At 38.1% G+C, this 16393-nt stretch overlaps 1 protein-coding gene across 6 annotated transcripts in view; it reads left to right on the forward strand.

Annotated features, from left to right (window-relative positions):
* The window catches only part of ZMYND8 (zinc finger MYND-type containing 8), a 48062-nt gene that overhangs the window by 19770 nt on the left and 11899 nt on the right, over positions 1-16393 (forward strand). For 4 of the 6 annotated variants that reach the window (XR_001920840.3, XR_001920841.3, XM_018073907.3 and 1 more), the window contains exons 3-14: positions 468-616; positions 5029-5247; positions 6316-6429; positions 7723-7815; positions 8443-8530; positions 9179-9234; positions 9730-9807; positions 10783-10898; positions 11266-11747; positions 12094-12234; positions 14592-14744; positions 15467-15970. Coding sequence is in view for 4 of the 6 variants with exons in the window: in XM_018073907.3 (XP_017929396.1) it covers positions 468-616; positions 5029-5247; positions 6316-6429; positions 7723-7815; positions 8443-8530; positions 9179-9234; positions 9730-9807; positions 10783-10898; positions 11266-11747; positions 12094-12234; positions 14592-14744; positions 15467-15970 (2193 nt within the window). In the remaining 2 variants the exon portion in view is untranslated. The remainder of the gene's footprint in view (positions 1-467; positions 617-5028; positions 5248-6315; positions 6430-7722; positions 7816-8442; positions 8531-9178; positions 9235-9729; positions 9808-10782; positions 10899-11265; positions 11748-12093; positions 12235-14591; positions 14745-15466; positions 15971-16393) is intronic. The other 2 variants (XM_018073908.3, XM_018073909.3) reach the window with 1 other exon arrangement.

The raw sequence follows: 16393 nt of genomic DNA on the forward strand, positions 1-16393 counted from the left end.
GGGGTCAAAACCACAGTTTTGAGTTCTTTTGTTTTCCTGTGCAGTTCTGTGTTTTGGGGGTGGTTCAGTTATTTCTCTGTCATATTGATGACTTCTGATCCTTATGGTTTTAACTAAAGTTCTGTTTGTTGCATGCATTAAAAGCTTAGGGAAAAACGAAACATGTCAACCCAACTCTGATGAACTTTCACTTCTATTTTGTCAAGATCATGTCACTGTTCTATGATTGTCCTTTACAGCTCCTTACACACCTGTTTCTTTTGAAAAATATCAGTAAGTTCTTTATAGTTGAGCTGATTCATTAGAAATCATTTAAATTTTGTTCTGAGAGAATAAAGTTGCAAATGTTCCTACTTTAAAAAGATGAATTTAAAATCTTTGCACGGTGTGGATGACAAACCATAACCTTGTTGGAGTGTTTTTCATCACTCTGCACTCTTCAACTATGTTGTTTGTATCTGTTCTAGATCCTGGCTCTGCTGAACGCACAGCACAAAAAAGGAAATTTCCCAGCCCTCCACATTCCTCTAATGGCCACTCACCACAAGATGCATCAACAAGTCCTATAAAAAAGAAAAAGAAACCTGGTCTATTGAACAGTAATAATAAAGAGCAGGTAAGAGAAGTCATGTTTTTTTGATGCTAGAATATGAAACAGTAAAGGATGTAGAGACAGCTGATCAGGAGCTCACTCCTCTTCAGGAAGCTCCATTCTTGTACTTTTAAGAAGTGGTTATTAATTTTTGACTGCACTGGGGGTAGGAATTGGCATTATCATTTGGGTTTGAATGCTCTTTTATTGTTGTTGAGAAAGACCACCTGTGTCCTGCTTATTGATTTCACAAAGCTAATAAGATGTATAATCAATAAACGTAATTTTGAACAGAATTATTATGAAGAAATGTAAAAACAATTAAAAAACCAACAACAGCTGTTATTAATTAAAACCATTAAAAGGAAATGCTCAGTGGTGTGATATCTAAGATGAGAAAGATCTCATAATGTCAGTGGAAGTTCCTCATCTGCTTTCAGTCCCGTCCTACTGCGAATTATTAACAAAAGTCAGCTCCATCCTTGGTGCTCTGCAGATTCCCTCCCCTTCCTTAAAACTTCTGGGCAACGTACACTCCTGCCAATGGGAGTTGAATCAATGGGTCACACTGACTTTTCAGCCTTCATGCTTGAAGCCTCATTTTTAGTGACTTGTGAATACTGAATTGATGGCATTTGTTGTAGTTCTTGGAAGAACTCGACTCTGGAAGACTTTGGCAATTTCTGATCCATTGTATGATGCATGTGCAAGAATTATATGTATTGAATAGCAAATGCTGTAAAGCACCTGCATGATCTTAGAGGAGAATACATGAAAGCAGTCTTCACCTTTACTGAAATTATTTCATGTCTGATGTAATAATGACATACCTGTGTATTTTTCAAAGTTCTTTTGTGTGTCACTGTTTTTTGTTTTGCCAGGATCATATGAACACGGGATTAAGTTGTGAGCATTTAAAGCACTTTTTCCTGGCATAACAACATCCACATTAGATATTACCCTGGTACAATTGCACTGATGAAGAAAGAAAATGAAATTCCTAATCACTGCAGTTGTCCTGCAACAATGCCTGTGAATAAATCAGGCCTTAAAACCCAGTGTCAACCGTATTTTATTTCAGGATAACTGGGAGGTGTGACAGTAGCATGTGGAGATGTGCTTGCAGTAGTGCACTGGGGTCAGTTTGGCTTTTGCTGAGCTTCACTTCAGGCTGGATTTACTCTACATCCTGGAAGTTTTCTGGGGAGATGTTGCCCCACTGAAGTCTGAGCTTCACTGTGCAGTGTAGAGATAATTTTACAAACAGTGGAATTGAATCCTAGGGTATTAATTTCCACTTTTTCTTCCTGCATTTAGAAATACATGTGAAAACACAGTTGCAGTTGTTGAACGTGATACATTCCCCTCGGTAAATCCTTTTCTGTTTTCCAGGTATCTCAGACCTGCAATGTACAGGATAGAATAAATAATGAAGAAAACCAATCAGACTTGCTTATTTTGCTGTGTTTATTACAAGTTAGCAAGAAAATATAATCTGTTGAGTTTTGTTCAGCTTTCACAAGTTGTTTTTAATATTGTCTTGCATGTCAAATTTGAAGTGGGCCTGTTGTGTTTAAAGTAGGTGCAAATTCTGCTCTGTGTGGTAGCAGTTGTTAGAGATCTTTTTACTGCTGAGCAGATGTGAGTGAAGCATACAGGTACTAGTTTTACTCTCAGGTTAAGTTTCAAGTATAATGTAGCTGATAGCTGTGGTTCTGATTGGCTGATAAATCTGTTTTGAGGTACCACAACATCCCTGGAAACCTCCAACTTAATATTCTGCATTACAAAGTGCTTTGTAGTATTTGAGTATTCCAAGATACCATTGCTGAAGTTACAGTTGCATGAAGCTTTGTATTACATGTTGTGGATGCAGTAGCAGATCTTCAGAATGGTGCCAAGAGGCACTTAAAGTGCTGAAATACAGGCAAAGAATTATGGAATTGTAGAATGTAGCTAAGACAGGTTAAAAATCAGAGACTTATGACACTTTGTTGATCAGTTACAATGTAATAGAAGTTGTCAGCTTGTTTTGCTCCTAGCTTCAGTATTCATTAAAACTGAATATAAATAGTGATCTTTTTCTCCCCAGAACAGCACTACGATACTGTTGTTTTTTTCTTCAGTTTTCTGTGTCGTTCTACAGGTCTTAATAACTTTAATAAAGACTTTAAAACAAGCTGCCACCTATTTGAGCTTGAACTTTGCCAACTGTTAAAAATTTAACTCTTAAAACATTACTCTGATTACGACAAGTGAAAAGGTCCTTTGATGCAGTTGAATCATTCATTTTCAGTCCTTTAGTTTTGTTCTTTGGGTCTCTTTTGAGTCTCTGAACCTTTTTTTTGTTTTGTTTCTTAAACTTGGCTTAGGCAAAATAAGGAGATAGATGTCTAAATGGTATAAGCATCCTTGAACAGAAAACTAATTCTTCTCATGCTTCAGCCAAAATGGACTTCTCTTCAGTTTGGATGTTCTGAGCCGATTTCTGTGGGATAGTTTCACAGGTTTTATGTTTTTCTTAAAGCTGAATCTTTGAATCTTGCAAAGTGTGCACATACTACTTATATCTACTTCCAAGTCAGAATATGTATTAAATTCTTCTGGTGATTTCCTTTGTCTGCAGTGGAGGAAATGCCCCATAGCTGCATCTCCATGTGTACAAGATTAAGATTGTGGTCTCACAGCTGTGGTACATAAAGCTGCAAACAGAACATGTTTCTGCACTGGAAATCACAACTTTCCCTTTCTCACTCCATGTTTCCTGATGCCTTTGTATCTGTTTGAATGATTGTGGTAGCAGTACACTGAAATGGAGTTAAACTCTTATGCTGTCCCACTTATTCCTCAAGGTCTCATAGAACCTTCCTTCTGAAAGTCTTGTCATATTATAGAATTAAATATATATATATATATAGAAAGTACAGAAGTATCATTTTGCCCATTTCTGTGGTGGGAACAAAGTGTCTTTTGAGGCTTTATCATCTGTAGAATAGAAAATGAAAACCACCAAAACTGAAAGAAATTCATGTGAAATTTTAGATGCCAGGATGTTTATGGGTAACATCCTTTCTTTGCCTAAAATATTATACAATGTTAGATAATTGCAGATGATACCTCTTCTGGGTATTTTTTTGAGATATAACACTTCTACCTTAAAGGTCCTTTATTCATGCAAATAATTAGATCTCATCCTTTCTAACTTCAGATATTTAGAAATTTTATGGTTCGAAGTAGAATGTGGGTTGTGTTTGGTGACATTATTTATGCCCCATGTGACTGATTTTGTACAGCATGCCCCAAAGGTGGAGAATCACACAGGCATGTGACAGCTCAGGGATCTCAGAACTTCCAGATGTGTAAATGTAGGACCCATGCAAAATGACCTGAGAACCAAACAAAATGGTTTTGCAGACTACAAGCATTTGGATGCTTGAGTGATGTCGTGAGCAAGCGATTTGACATCAGACAAACTGCCTAAAATCTCAAGATTGTTTCTCCCTGTGCCCTCCTCAGCAAACCACCCCTGTAATTAATACCAAACAGAGAATTGAAGTTCCCTTGTCATTAATAAATAGAATGTAGTTTCCCAATACATGTTAGCAGCTCTTCAAAGCTGATATAACAAACTTTAGGTATCTGTGGACCCACTTAAGCCCTCCCAGGCTCTTCACTTCTTGTGCTTTGGCATCAGCTGTGTCATCTTTGAGCTGTCGGGCTCAAGTGGAAGAGCAGCTCATGCAGGTTACAAATTTAACACTGTTTTCTAGGGCAGGCAAACCACTGGAGATTGTGAGTCTCAAATTTTCATATGCATTTAGATGATGAATGAAATCTCTCCCAGTGTTCCTGCTCCTGTAGCGGAGGTGGCTGCTCAGGATGGGAATTTGCTCCTTTGTCATCCTTCTCCACAGTTTGCCTTATTAATCAGAATTGGCACTGGCTTGCTTCATGGTGCAAAGCTGTGAACTGCTGCAACCTAGCCCAGATTTGCATGGTGTTCTACTCCTTGTTTCAGGACTAACTTCTTCAGTTGTCCCAGGTTTAGCCACCGCTAAATATCTCAGTATTTAGCTTGCACAGCCCCATGGAATTCTGAGTTCAGAAGAGCTAATGGCTTCTGTAGCAATACTTCTTTCTTGAAGCTTAAAGTGTCTGCTCTCTCTTGTTGGATTGCATGTCTTGCACTCGATGCCCTCACTTGCCACAAAAAAATTGTTTCTGGTCTTGAGTGCAAACTGTCATTCGACATCTGAATAAGAAGTAAACTTCTTTATGAATGATTTCATGCAATGACTAAGATACTGTGCTTGCATAAATGTTAATCAAACTCTGTTAATTGCTGTTTGCTTATATATGTGATGACTGTGACGATTTGAAAAAAAAAATGCAAATTTGTTTTGAAACCAAACCTGTTTTTCTTGCCTACATTTCAGTCAGAACTAAGACATGGTCCGTTTTACTATATGAAGCAGCCACTCACCACAGACCCTGTTGATGTTGTACCGCAGGATGGACGGAATGATTTCTATTGCTGGGTTTGTCATCGGGAAGGCCAAGTCCTCTGCTGCGAGCTCTGCCCTCGGGTTTATCATGCTAAGTGTCTGAAACTGACAGCCGAGCCAGAGGGGGATTGGTTTTGCCCCGAATGTGAGGTTAGTTGGATGTAAGGATGAGTTTCTTGCTTGTTTTGGAGAGATTTTGGAGAGATTTGGCTTTTTCTGTGTTCTGAAACGTTGCTGGTTTAGTCCCGTATTACCTCTTGGTAAAGGGACCAGAAAAATTTGTACAGGAGAGGAGCCATCCGTGGCTCTGCTTCACCACCTGTTCTCCAGGTGTGCCTGGGTTGTGTTTGCCTTCTTGCCACGAGTCTTCAACTTCCTTTGTGTTTCCAGCTCTAGAAAAGCACCATTTCAAAGAGTGATCTCTTCATCAGGCACCACTAATTCTGAAAACACTCTGCAGTTTTCCACTAGTTTAACTTGTGCTTCTCCTAGTGGGCTGATCAGCTTTTCAACAGTGCAGAAAAAAATGCCTTGATTAGATAGCAGGTTTGTGTCACCACTCAACCTTACAGCTTCATCAATTAATTTTAAAATGTAGCTTTTAATCAAACAAATTTCTTATTAGACTTGACAAAATTTGTGGAAGGCAGCAGGATGAACTTTGTCCCTCTAACCCTCCCCAAATTTCAAGAAAGGCATAGGATGGCCTATATAAAAAAATACCCATAAATAAGTGGGTATTTTATTACATTTTTTTTTCTGCAGGGCTGAGGAGGAATTCAATCATTCCTCTTCTAAGATTTCTGGGGAGAGGATACTTAGCATCCAAGTATCTATAATGAAAGCAAATTTGTTCATTGCATGTTTTTTTTTTTTTGATCACTTATTATATTAGAGCCCAGGTGACCTTCTCACTTGTTCACATTGCTGTGAACCCACATGGTATTTGGGAATTTTATGTATTCACCCATTCACTTTGCTTGATCTTGAAGATGATAGATAATTTTCTGGTCTTTTCCTTTTTTTTTTAATGAACATACCAAGAACAAAAACCAAGTAAAATAAGCATCTGAAGTACTTATACTGCACCATGAGAAAGGACTTTTTTTGGTAATAAACACCTATTATATTCCATTTGAATACTAGAATGTTTCAGTGGAGAAGGAATTACCTAGAAATATTTGCTGACAAAATTTTTTTTTTAATCTGAATCTGTAGAAAATCACAGTGGCAGAATGCATAGAAACACAGAGTAAAGCAATGACAATGCTCACCATCGAACAGCTATCATATCTACTGAAGTTTGCACTACAGAAAATGAAACAGCCAGGGGTAAGGAAATTTTCCTTGTTTTTTCTTTAAATACTTGGGTCATATATTTGTTGTATTCCTGGGTTTTGCTTCCTTTAGTGGATGATGAACCTAGTTTAGTTTATCAGATTGTGTGTGACAGCTTCTGTGGTGCCTGCCACCTGCCCTGCATGGGCAGATTAGCTTGGCTTCTAGAGACTGTTTTGGAGTGCATATAAAATGCAGTTCTTGGTGTAACTTCTGGATGTATTTTCAGTAAGTGTAGTGAAAATACAGTGTGGTTTTCCAGTGGAATGTGGTTTCTCTCTCTGAAAATGGACAGTGATGTCTCAGAGATACAAGGGGAATGAGGAGACACAGTCTCTTACCAATTCAGTTGTATGGCCAGGAGCCCTAGGCCCAGACACTTACATTAGTGATTATACCTGTTAAAAACACAGCTTCTGTTAGTAGAAATGGTTCTTGCCACAAAAGTTAGTTGTATCATATACTTCTAAAATGCTGAAGAAATTTTAGTGCCTGTGCCATTAACTTTCATGCAACATGAGGCTGCTGTCCTCTGAATCATGGAGGTAGAACTGGATTTCCTCCAGCTTGTACCTGTCTCCATGCATCTGTCTCAGACTCCTGAAAATCACCATGCCTCCAAGTTTCAGCTATTCCAGTCACTCATTCTTGCTTCTAAGTTTTAACAATTCTTGTCACTTGTTCTTTGCCATGCAGGCTGTGCCTGGTCCTCACATGTATGGCTTTTGGGATGTTTTGCCCTTCATGCATTTTACTAGTAACCTGTTTTGTTGGTATCAAGTCCTTTAATTGGTTTGGTCCAAGAATTGCAGTCCCTCCACATTGGCAGATATAGTGTGGAGTCCCTCTGAAAAAAGTTTGATTGTGTTTGCATTACCAAGCCCTCATTGTTTTGAAAGTTGTGATTCTAATGAGAGTCAGGAAAAAAGTATTTGTGAGTTGTGAATTGCAAATTTAGTGTCTTTATTCTTCTAAAAATGCTCTGCTGAGCCTCATCTAATACTCCACACAAAAAAACCCCAACTGCAAATCATAACAGTACCTTTTATGAAACCTTTAATTTTTGCAATTCATTGTGTCCAGCATATGAAAAATCAGTCAAATGAGACCTTTTAGTTCCTGTTGTTCTGCTAATAATTTACTTCCTCACAACATTTTATAATTACCTTTGAAGGATTTTCTCTGATAACACAGTTGGAAGCAGTGTTAGAAAACGAGTGAGTATTGTGTCATTGCTGTAACTGTTTCCTATTAGTAAGCAGTGTGGTTTATTATTTCCCCTAACAGACAGAGCCATTTCAAAAGCCAGTTTCACTGGATCAACACCCAGATTATGCAGAATATATCTTTCATCCAATGGACCTTTGTACATTAGAGAAGGTTTGTATGAAGCTAACAGAGGAAGGTTCCTTGACTTTGATCTTTACTATCTGTAACATTTCTGAAGTGTTTGATGGCGGGGGAGAGAAGCTGGAGAAGTTACTTGAAATAATTTTTATGAGTTTTTTTTGTTACTATAAAAGTGAATTCAGTTGCAGCTAAATCATATGCCAACTCAATAAGTTCACTGTTTTGTCTGAACTGGTAGCAAATGCTCAGGAAAAACAGTATGAAAAAGACAAGCTTACACTGCTGACTTCCTCCAGTTAAATTCATCTAATTCCAGGAATGATCTCCAGGAGAGACTCCTTTAACCAGGGTTTGCATTTGATCATCATGTTTGTAAGCTGTTTATGGATCACTGGTTCATTAATCTGGGACCATTTGGTGTATATCCAGGGGTCATTCCAGACTCATTTTACTGTGATCTCCACTGCACTGAGGTGTAGAAGAAAAAAGAAACAGTCCAGAGGTGAATAATGGAACTTGCATTGTCCAGCCTGGCTTGAACAGTTCCAGGAGTCAGTTTTATTAATTGTCTAACTGATAGGAAACAGTGTTGAGGAAGAAGCTGTCACTTTTTACTCATTTCTGTTTCCTGATACATTCTTAATTTCTTCTTTACAGAATGTTAAAAAGAAAATGTACGGTTGCACTGAAGCATTTTTGGCTGATGCCAAATGGATTTTGCACAACTGCATTATTTACAATGGGGGTAAGTATTGATATGTACTTATGTCCTCAAATATGAAACTTTTAAATGGTTAAAGTTGTGGAGCCATTTGTAGACTTCTAGTTGGTAAGTGCTGAAAGTATCTTTGTTAATGAACAGAATGCCTAAACATAACAGATTTTTTTTTTTTAAACAATTGGCATACATAAAACTGTAGGGCCAAATATAACCTGTGCTGTTACTTGCTTATTCCACCTTAGGAAAAAAAAAATCACATAAGTTAAAATCACAGATGGTTTGGGTCCATAGAATCATTGAATGGTTTGGGTAGGAACAGACCTTAAAGATCACTGGGTTCCAACTCCCAAGTTGCTGTAGCATTTTGCATTGTGCAACACTTAATTAAGACCTAACTGAGAAGGTCATACAGCACATCCCTTACTGAAAGAGTGCCTTGTTGGGGGGAAGGCTTCCAAAAGGAGCATTTAAAGATTATTACAATGTTTCGTTGAGAAGAAAAGTGCTCCTGTCCTGCTTTTGCAAGTGTGTAGTTTATACATAGGTTTTTACATCATTTTTAGATGTTCTCTTTTGGTTTTATCACTAACTTTTAAATCTGAAAAACGTTGATTTTTATCATAATGCTAGCATAACAATTTTCTTGGTTAAAGCATTTTATTGTTTCCTCAGGAAATCACAAATTGACACAGACAGCAAAAGTCATCATCAAAATCTGTGAGCATGAGGTGAGTGCCTCAATTAACTGTTCTGTGTTTTTAAAGTGTTCAATCTCATGTATTCTTGAGTGAAATAATGTGTGTTTTCTTATGTGTGTATTGCAGAACCATAATGTTTTAGGCTTTCTTATCCACGGCCCAGAGAATGGTGTCTGGCAAGGGCATTGCTAATGTGTCTTCCATTAGGATATTCACTATTTATAATTAAAAATTCTGGGAAGGGGAGGGGAGGGAAGAGAAGACAGTGGATATATGAATTCTGCACAAAGACAGGATTTGAGATGCTTCAGCAGTGCCCAGCACAGGGGCAGGGTCAGTGCCCTGGTCCTGCTGGCCTCAATACTGCTGATACAAGCCAGGTGCCATTGGCCTTCTTGGCCACCTGGGAAATGGGGATTTATACCCATAAATTTGTGGAAAAATGGTGCTAGCAAACTAGACAGGCTAACATAGTAGTACTTAGGACTCTTTAATCTCTCCAATAACTTTGCTTTTTGTTTTCAGATGAATGAAATCGAAGTTTGTCCGGAATGTTATTTAGCTGCTTGCCAAAAACGAGAAAATTGGTTTTGTGAGCCTTGTGTAAGTTGAGGATTATGGTAGTCTGGCTACTATAACGAACCAGTTGTTCTCATTTCACTGTTGCTGTTATCCCCTCTTTGTTTTAAACCTGTGGTGGTTACTAAGTTGAGGGAAGCTGCTGTAGTTCACCAAATAGCTTGTGCTTGTGCAGCGTGTTCGTTGTGGAGTCAGACTGTCTCAAGATGTTTTCACAAAAGGATTGGTTCCATCAGAAATAACTGTAAAGGGTGTCAGCAGCCAGTTCAGTACTCAAGTTATCTGTCCTCAAATATAAGATAAATGCTCCTGTGCCATTTGTGCTTGCCCGTGGTGCCAGCACTCCGGGAGGGTTTCTGAAGTGTGAGTGTCTCTTTCTGCAGGTGTGTGAGAATTTAGACTCAATTTTTCTTCTGTGACCTCTTTTCTGTTTAATAGAAGTGTATAATTCATCAAGTTCTTTCTTGGACTATCCTGGTTTCAGCTGGAATAGAGTTCATTTTCTTCTTAGTAGCTGGCACAGTGCTGTGTTTTGGATTTAGTATGAGAATAACGTTGATAACACACTGATGTTTTGGTTGTTGCTAAGTAGTGCTTACCTGAAGTCAAGGACTCTTCAATGTCTCATGCTCTGCCAGGACACAGACTTAAATGAAAATTAAGAACATTTCAAAGATTGGCCCTAGCCTAACTTACACGTTTGGAGGGGACTAATCAAAAATAAATGTATAAAGAAGTGCAATTGCATTGAGTTTAGTTGAGACATGTAAGGTTTTATGTTGGTTTTTTTTTTTTTAAATATAATTTTATCATTTTGTTCTCTCAGGATTTATATGTATATAGTAAAATGGAGTCTTGTATTTGGCAAGTGCCTTGAGCATGTTGGATCTTTATTGAACCTAAGTAACGTGTACAATTAAAAAAAAATCATGTTTATTATCAGATTTGAAGGTAGTACTACTTGCATTTTCTGACTGTGTGTTTTGCCTCTTCCTCTAGAGCAATCCCCACCCTTTGGTCTGGGCTAAACTCAAAGGCTTTCCATTCTGGCCTGCTAAAGCACTGAGGGATAAAGACGGGCAAGTCGATGCCCGTTTCTTTGGCCAACATGACAGGTGGGAGTTTAACCAGAGGATGCCTTTGGCTGTGCTTAAAAAATTCCTGTGGTAATTTTGTGCACTTAAGAGTTTTTGTATCCTGTCTTTTGAACCTTGACCCTAACAAACTCTGTAATAATGTAACATACACAATTTTAGTTCCTTACATGATGTCTGTAGAATGTGAGCTGTGTTTGTAAGATTGGTACATACATAATCTGGTGAGTATGCAGGTTAATTCCTGTGTCTGTGGTGTGCTGTGGAGAACTGTAGGTTCTTTGAAATGATCTTTATGATCAGGCTAAAATAAATTAGTATGTACACAGAAGTTGCCAATGTCAATCCACAGTGTGAAATATATTTTATTTTTCTGTTTTATATATAGGGCCTGGGTTCCAATAAATAATTGCTACCTCATGTCTAAAGAAATTCCTTTTTCTGTGAAAAAGACTAAAAGCATCTTCAATAGTGCAATGCAAGAAATGGAGGTTTATGTTGATAACATTCGTAGAAAATTTGGAGTATTTAATTACGCACCTTTCCGGACACCATATACTCCCAACAATCAATACCAAATGTTGTTAGACCCTGCAAACCCGACTGCTGGAACTGCAAAGACAGACAAACAAGAGAAAATCAAACTGAACTTTGATATGACAGCATCACCCAAGATTCTGATGAGCAAGTCTATGCTGAGCAGCAGCACAGGCCGTAGGATTTCATTGACAGATATGCCACGGTCACCAATGAGTACAAACTCCTCAGTTCACACTGGCTCTGATGTTGAACAGGATGCAGAGAAAAAAGCAACTTCCAGTCATTTTAGTGCCAGTGAAGAATCCATGGACTTTATTGAGAAAAATACAGGTAAAAAAAAAAAAAAGTGGGATACAGGACTTGGTAATGCACTAGTTCTATTCCATGTACTTTTTAAAGACAGGCTGCATTATGACTTGGGTTATGAAGAAATTTTAGAAAAAAAGGTGTTTAACTTCCAGTATCGCAGATAAGAAACATCAATTTTCTCTGTCAGGTTGAGAATTAATAAATAATCTTGAAAAGTGACCAAACCCCTTCAGTTTAAGTAGCAGAAAATAGTTGTAATTATCAAAATGAATGGAGAGTGGAAGTAAATACAGAAAGAGTTAGAATTGTCACGATTAGGAGGTATTCTAGTTTTAGATCTGTCTTTATTAATTTTCTACTTTTTCAGCTTCTCCAGCACCAACGAGAACAGGGCAAGCAGGGAGCTTGTCAGGCAGCCCCAAACCTTTCTCTCCTCAAGCATCAACACCAATTTCTTCTAAGCAAGAAAGAACCTCCACTCCAGGAAGCATTCTGAATCTTAATCTTGGTTAGTCTTGACCTTTGAAAACCTAATACTCTTATAGCTGAACAAATTGTGGTGGTGTCAGTGCAACGTAATATGAACAAACTGACTGGTATGTGGCTTTAAATGAACAGGGGTCTTTAAATGAGGCACATTTGTAATTGTTGTTTCATCAAATTTGCTGGGGGTGGTTTTGTTTTGTTTTATTAAAGGGAATTTCTGTTATTGTTACTTTGTGTTGATAAGAAGTAGTTGAAGAATGTTTGGGTTTTTTTGCTGAACTGTACAAATGAATGTTTCTAAACAGTAGGTAAGTTTCTAAAGGTTGTAATTACTCTTCACCCATCAGTTTCTCAAGTGAATTGCTGGCAAGGTTTTCTTATGATCTTTGGGATTTGGGATTTACTAAAGCTTCTTCGGTCTTGCTGCCTTCACATCACCCCCTCACTGACCATCCCTCTCTAGGGAGATAGATGGATAAAGGCAATTAGCAATGTTTCTTGATGTCTTGAAACTCCCTAGAAGTAAAGTTTGGGATTGTGGAATTTTGAAAGATGGAGTAGGTAAGTTCTAAGTTGGTAAAATAGTTTTGAAAGCCAAACAGGTGTAACTCAGTGTCCTCAGCTGTGCTTTGTTCCTGTGAGTGTTCTGATTCAGTTCTGGCTGCTTTTTGCCTCCACATGATATTACCCAGAGAAACGAGATTCTGCCCCTCAGGATTGGCCAGATATTTCAGGAAGGCTTGAGTTCAAATGATGAATTATGTCTTCACTGCCTTACAGATATTCTGATTCCAGATACAAGCCCACAAGTCTGTTTTTCAGCATGTTAATTTGTCTGTGTGGACATAATCATAGAATTAATTTCTCCTGCTGCACTGCAGCTGTTTGTTGTCTCATCTGGGGTGACATTGCATTTGGAAAAACATCAGGAAATCTGTAGTGCTGCAGTTGTTTGAGCCACAGGTGGGAGACATCAGCTGGAGCATATAACATTTTGAGTAAAATGTTATGGTCCATGAGCAATATCGTAAAAGAACTGCTTGAATGCTTTCAAGTAGAGTTATGTTTTCAGCTTTGGGGAATTTCCTTTGCTAAATATACTCTGGTGATAGGAATGAAAATGGCAACCCCTCTTCATTTGTGTCAGCTGTGCCAGACTTGGATTCTTGTGTGAATCTAATGATTCTGTGATTTAATTATTGTGTCTCACTTCCTGTGTAATGTGAACGTGGTTTCTCTCTGCAAAAACAGAAGTGAAAGTCCAGAAAACAAAGACTCTTTGTGTCTTGAGCAGAGTGCTGGGAGGACTCTGGGATCCTGCAGTTCAAACTTGTAAAGGATATCTGGTCAGAGGAATCATTGGCTCCGCCCTTCATATTTATGTCACTGACTTGTACATCAACAGATTATGTCTTGTAAATATATATTTTTTTAAAAGTAAAATTAGGCAATACTGTGCCACATTTACCTGCTCTGGAATGAAACTTTAAACAAAGCACAAATGCACATTGTGCCAGTGTTACCTTTTGTCTTCTCCATGGCCTCTGGCCTTTCCCAGCATATGGCACTGGCTCTTTTCATCCTACCATGAGCCAGTTCAAGGAGTTAAACTCGCCAAATGTAATTCTTCTCTTCGTTCCTTCCCCCTTCTTCATGTGCCCTTCCTCTTCCACCAACTAACTCCAGCTGGTTTAGTGCCCTGAGCACTGATGGAGTGTCAGCACTCTTGGCAAAGAGTAAAATATAGGACTATGCCACAGGGATACAGTCTCTGAAATGGAAAAATTGAAGCAAAAACATGAGACTTAGTTGCTAAGACAGTTTTAGCTTTAGCCCTCTAGTATGTGCTCTTTGCACACAGTTATGTGTGTTCCAGAGTGAAAATTCTCTACTTGTAGATGAAAACTCAAGATTTTGCTGACATATATTGAAAACTGTATTATTTTATCTTTAATTTATTAATCTATCCAGTGTAACGATTTTTATATGTATTCTCACAACTTAACTTTTGGATTTTAAATGGTGACTGTAAGGATTTTTATTTCTATTTAATTTTCTCTGAAAATACTGCTACTAATAGTAAATAGCAGCAGTAGTTTAGCAGGGGTGCTGTCCGACAGCTTACAGACCTGAATGGTGATTTCTTGATAATTTCACGTTGATGGAGAAAATCTCCATGTAATTGATGCTCACATTTTGTGTCAGAGAGGAAGAATCTGTTGTTTTTAGTAAAGTCATTTTAGAATTATTATTTAGCCCATAATTTTAGAAAAAGCAAAATACATTTCAGGTCATCCTCGGTGAAATTTGCCTTATCTGGACAGTGATCTCTGTTCCTTTTGTAAAATCTTTCTTCTCAGTTTCTGTTTCTTTTTCTAGACCGTAGCAAAGCTGAGATGGATCTGAAAGAGCTGAGTGAGTCAGTCCAGCAGCAGAGCACTCCTGTGCAGCTCATCTCCCCCAAACGACAGATCCGGAGCAGGTTCCAGCTGAACCTGGACAAGACAATAGAGAGCTGCAAAGCACAACTTGGTAAGTGTGTCTCTCAAGAACACAGTGGGCATCTGAAGGATACACTTGAAAAAAAATCCTGAAATGGAGGTTAAAATAAGTTTTGGACTAGTTAAACCTTAAATATTTTATGTGTTAAAAGAAGAGTAGATGAGAAGTGAAATTTTTGAGGCAAGTAGAGTGCACTGAACTAGTTTAAAACACAGTGAGACCTGATGTTTCAGATTCTTGGCAGCAAGCTTTCATCTTTTAATCTGTTTTTGTACCATTCTGATGTAGGTAGCATGACAGGATTATACTCTTACTATTTGCTTTGTAAACTGAAAAATTGGAGAATTGTACCCAAATTCTGTCAGCTGCACAAATTAGGATGTAAGTAAGTAACTGTCATCAGGTAAATGGTATTAGTGATTTTTAAGGTGGTTTCTTGTGGATAAAAAAATAAGTCCTCTTTGCATTTGCCAGCATTGGGTCCTGAGTTGAACAAAAGAGCTTGCAGGTGGTGGAAAAAAGCAGTGAAAGGAGGGCTATTGAATGAAATACAAATATTAATTGGAGTATGTGGAGATTGATTCTTACACATTGGGGTACTGAGACAGGGCACTAAGTTTGTAGCTTAAGGACTGAGAGTTAAGATAATGGTATGTGCACACTTTGTTCCAGCATATGGAGTATTTTTTTTTTTTTGGTAATTTCAGTCAGTCTGATGTCAGCATGGAATGTACTTTCCTTCCCACAATTAGGAATAAATGAAATATCTGAAGCTGTTTATACTGCAGTAGAACACAGTGACTCTGAAGATTCTGAAAAATCTGACACCAGTGACAGTGAATATAGTGATGAGGATCAGAAATCAAAGAATGATCAAGAAGATGGTGAGGACAAGGAAGGTACAAGAAGTGACAAAGAATCATTGAGCTTGAAAAAAAAACCTAAGCCCCCAGCACAGAATGAAGACAAGGAGGAACTTAAAAGCACAAGTCCAGAAGTGGAGAAAACAGAAGAACCGGTCAAGGAAAAGTCCATTTCAGACACTGAAAAAGAATTTTCCGAAAAGGGAAAAAGTTTACAGCATCCTGCAAAAGAAAAGCTGAAAGGTAAAGATGAAACAGACTCTCCAACTGTGCATCTAGGACTGGACTCTGATTCTGAGAGTGAACTTGTCATCGATCTAGGAGATGATCATTGTGCTCGTGAAGGAAGGAAAAACAAGAAAGAATCTAAAGAACCTTCTCCCAAACAAGATGGTAGGATGAAATTCTTTCCTTCCTTTTTTTTCCTCCTGTTCTGTAGGGCTGTTACCTAAGACAGAATTGTTACCTTTATTTTTGCATTAAGATAAAAATCTGTACTAAAACAATTTTCAGGAATGATTTTTCATTCTTTGTGACTGTGAAAAAAGGACAGGACCCGTCACTTGGCCTTACTGAACCTCATGCTGTTGTCCTCAGCCCCTCAGTCCAGTCTGTCAAGCTCTCTCTGCAGAGCCTTCCTATCCTCAAGCACATCAACATTCCCACCCAACTTGGTGTCATCTGCATTTGGTTGTCAGTGCCAGTTCACCATTGTTGAGAAAGTTTTTAGTGCCCTATTCCTTCACTTACTGTTCAGTCATTGATACTTTAGAATGTATTTTTCTCCTGATAGAAATTGGGATGACAGGTGTAAAT

Source organism: Manacus vitellinus, unplaced genomic scaffold (assembly GCF_001715985.3).
Source record: "Manacus vitellinus isolate BGI_N305 unplaced genomic scaffold, ASM171598v3 scaffold_26_pilon, whole genome shotgun sequence".
In the NCBI taxonomy this organism is placed as follows: domain Eukaryota; kingdom Metazoa; phylum Chordata; class Aves; order Passeriformes; family Pipridae; genus Manacus; species Manacus vitellinus.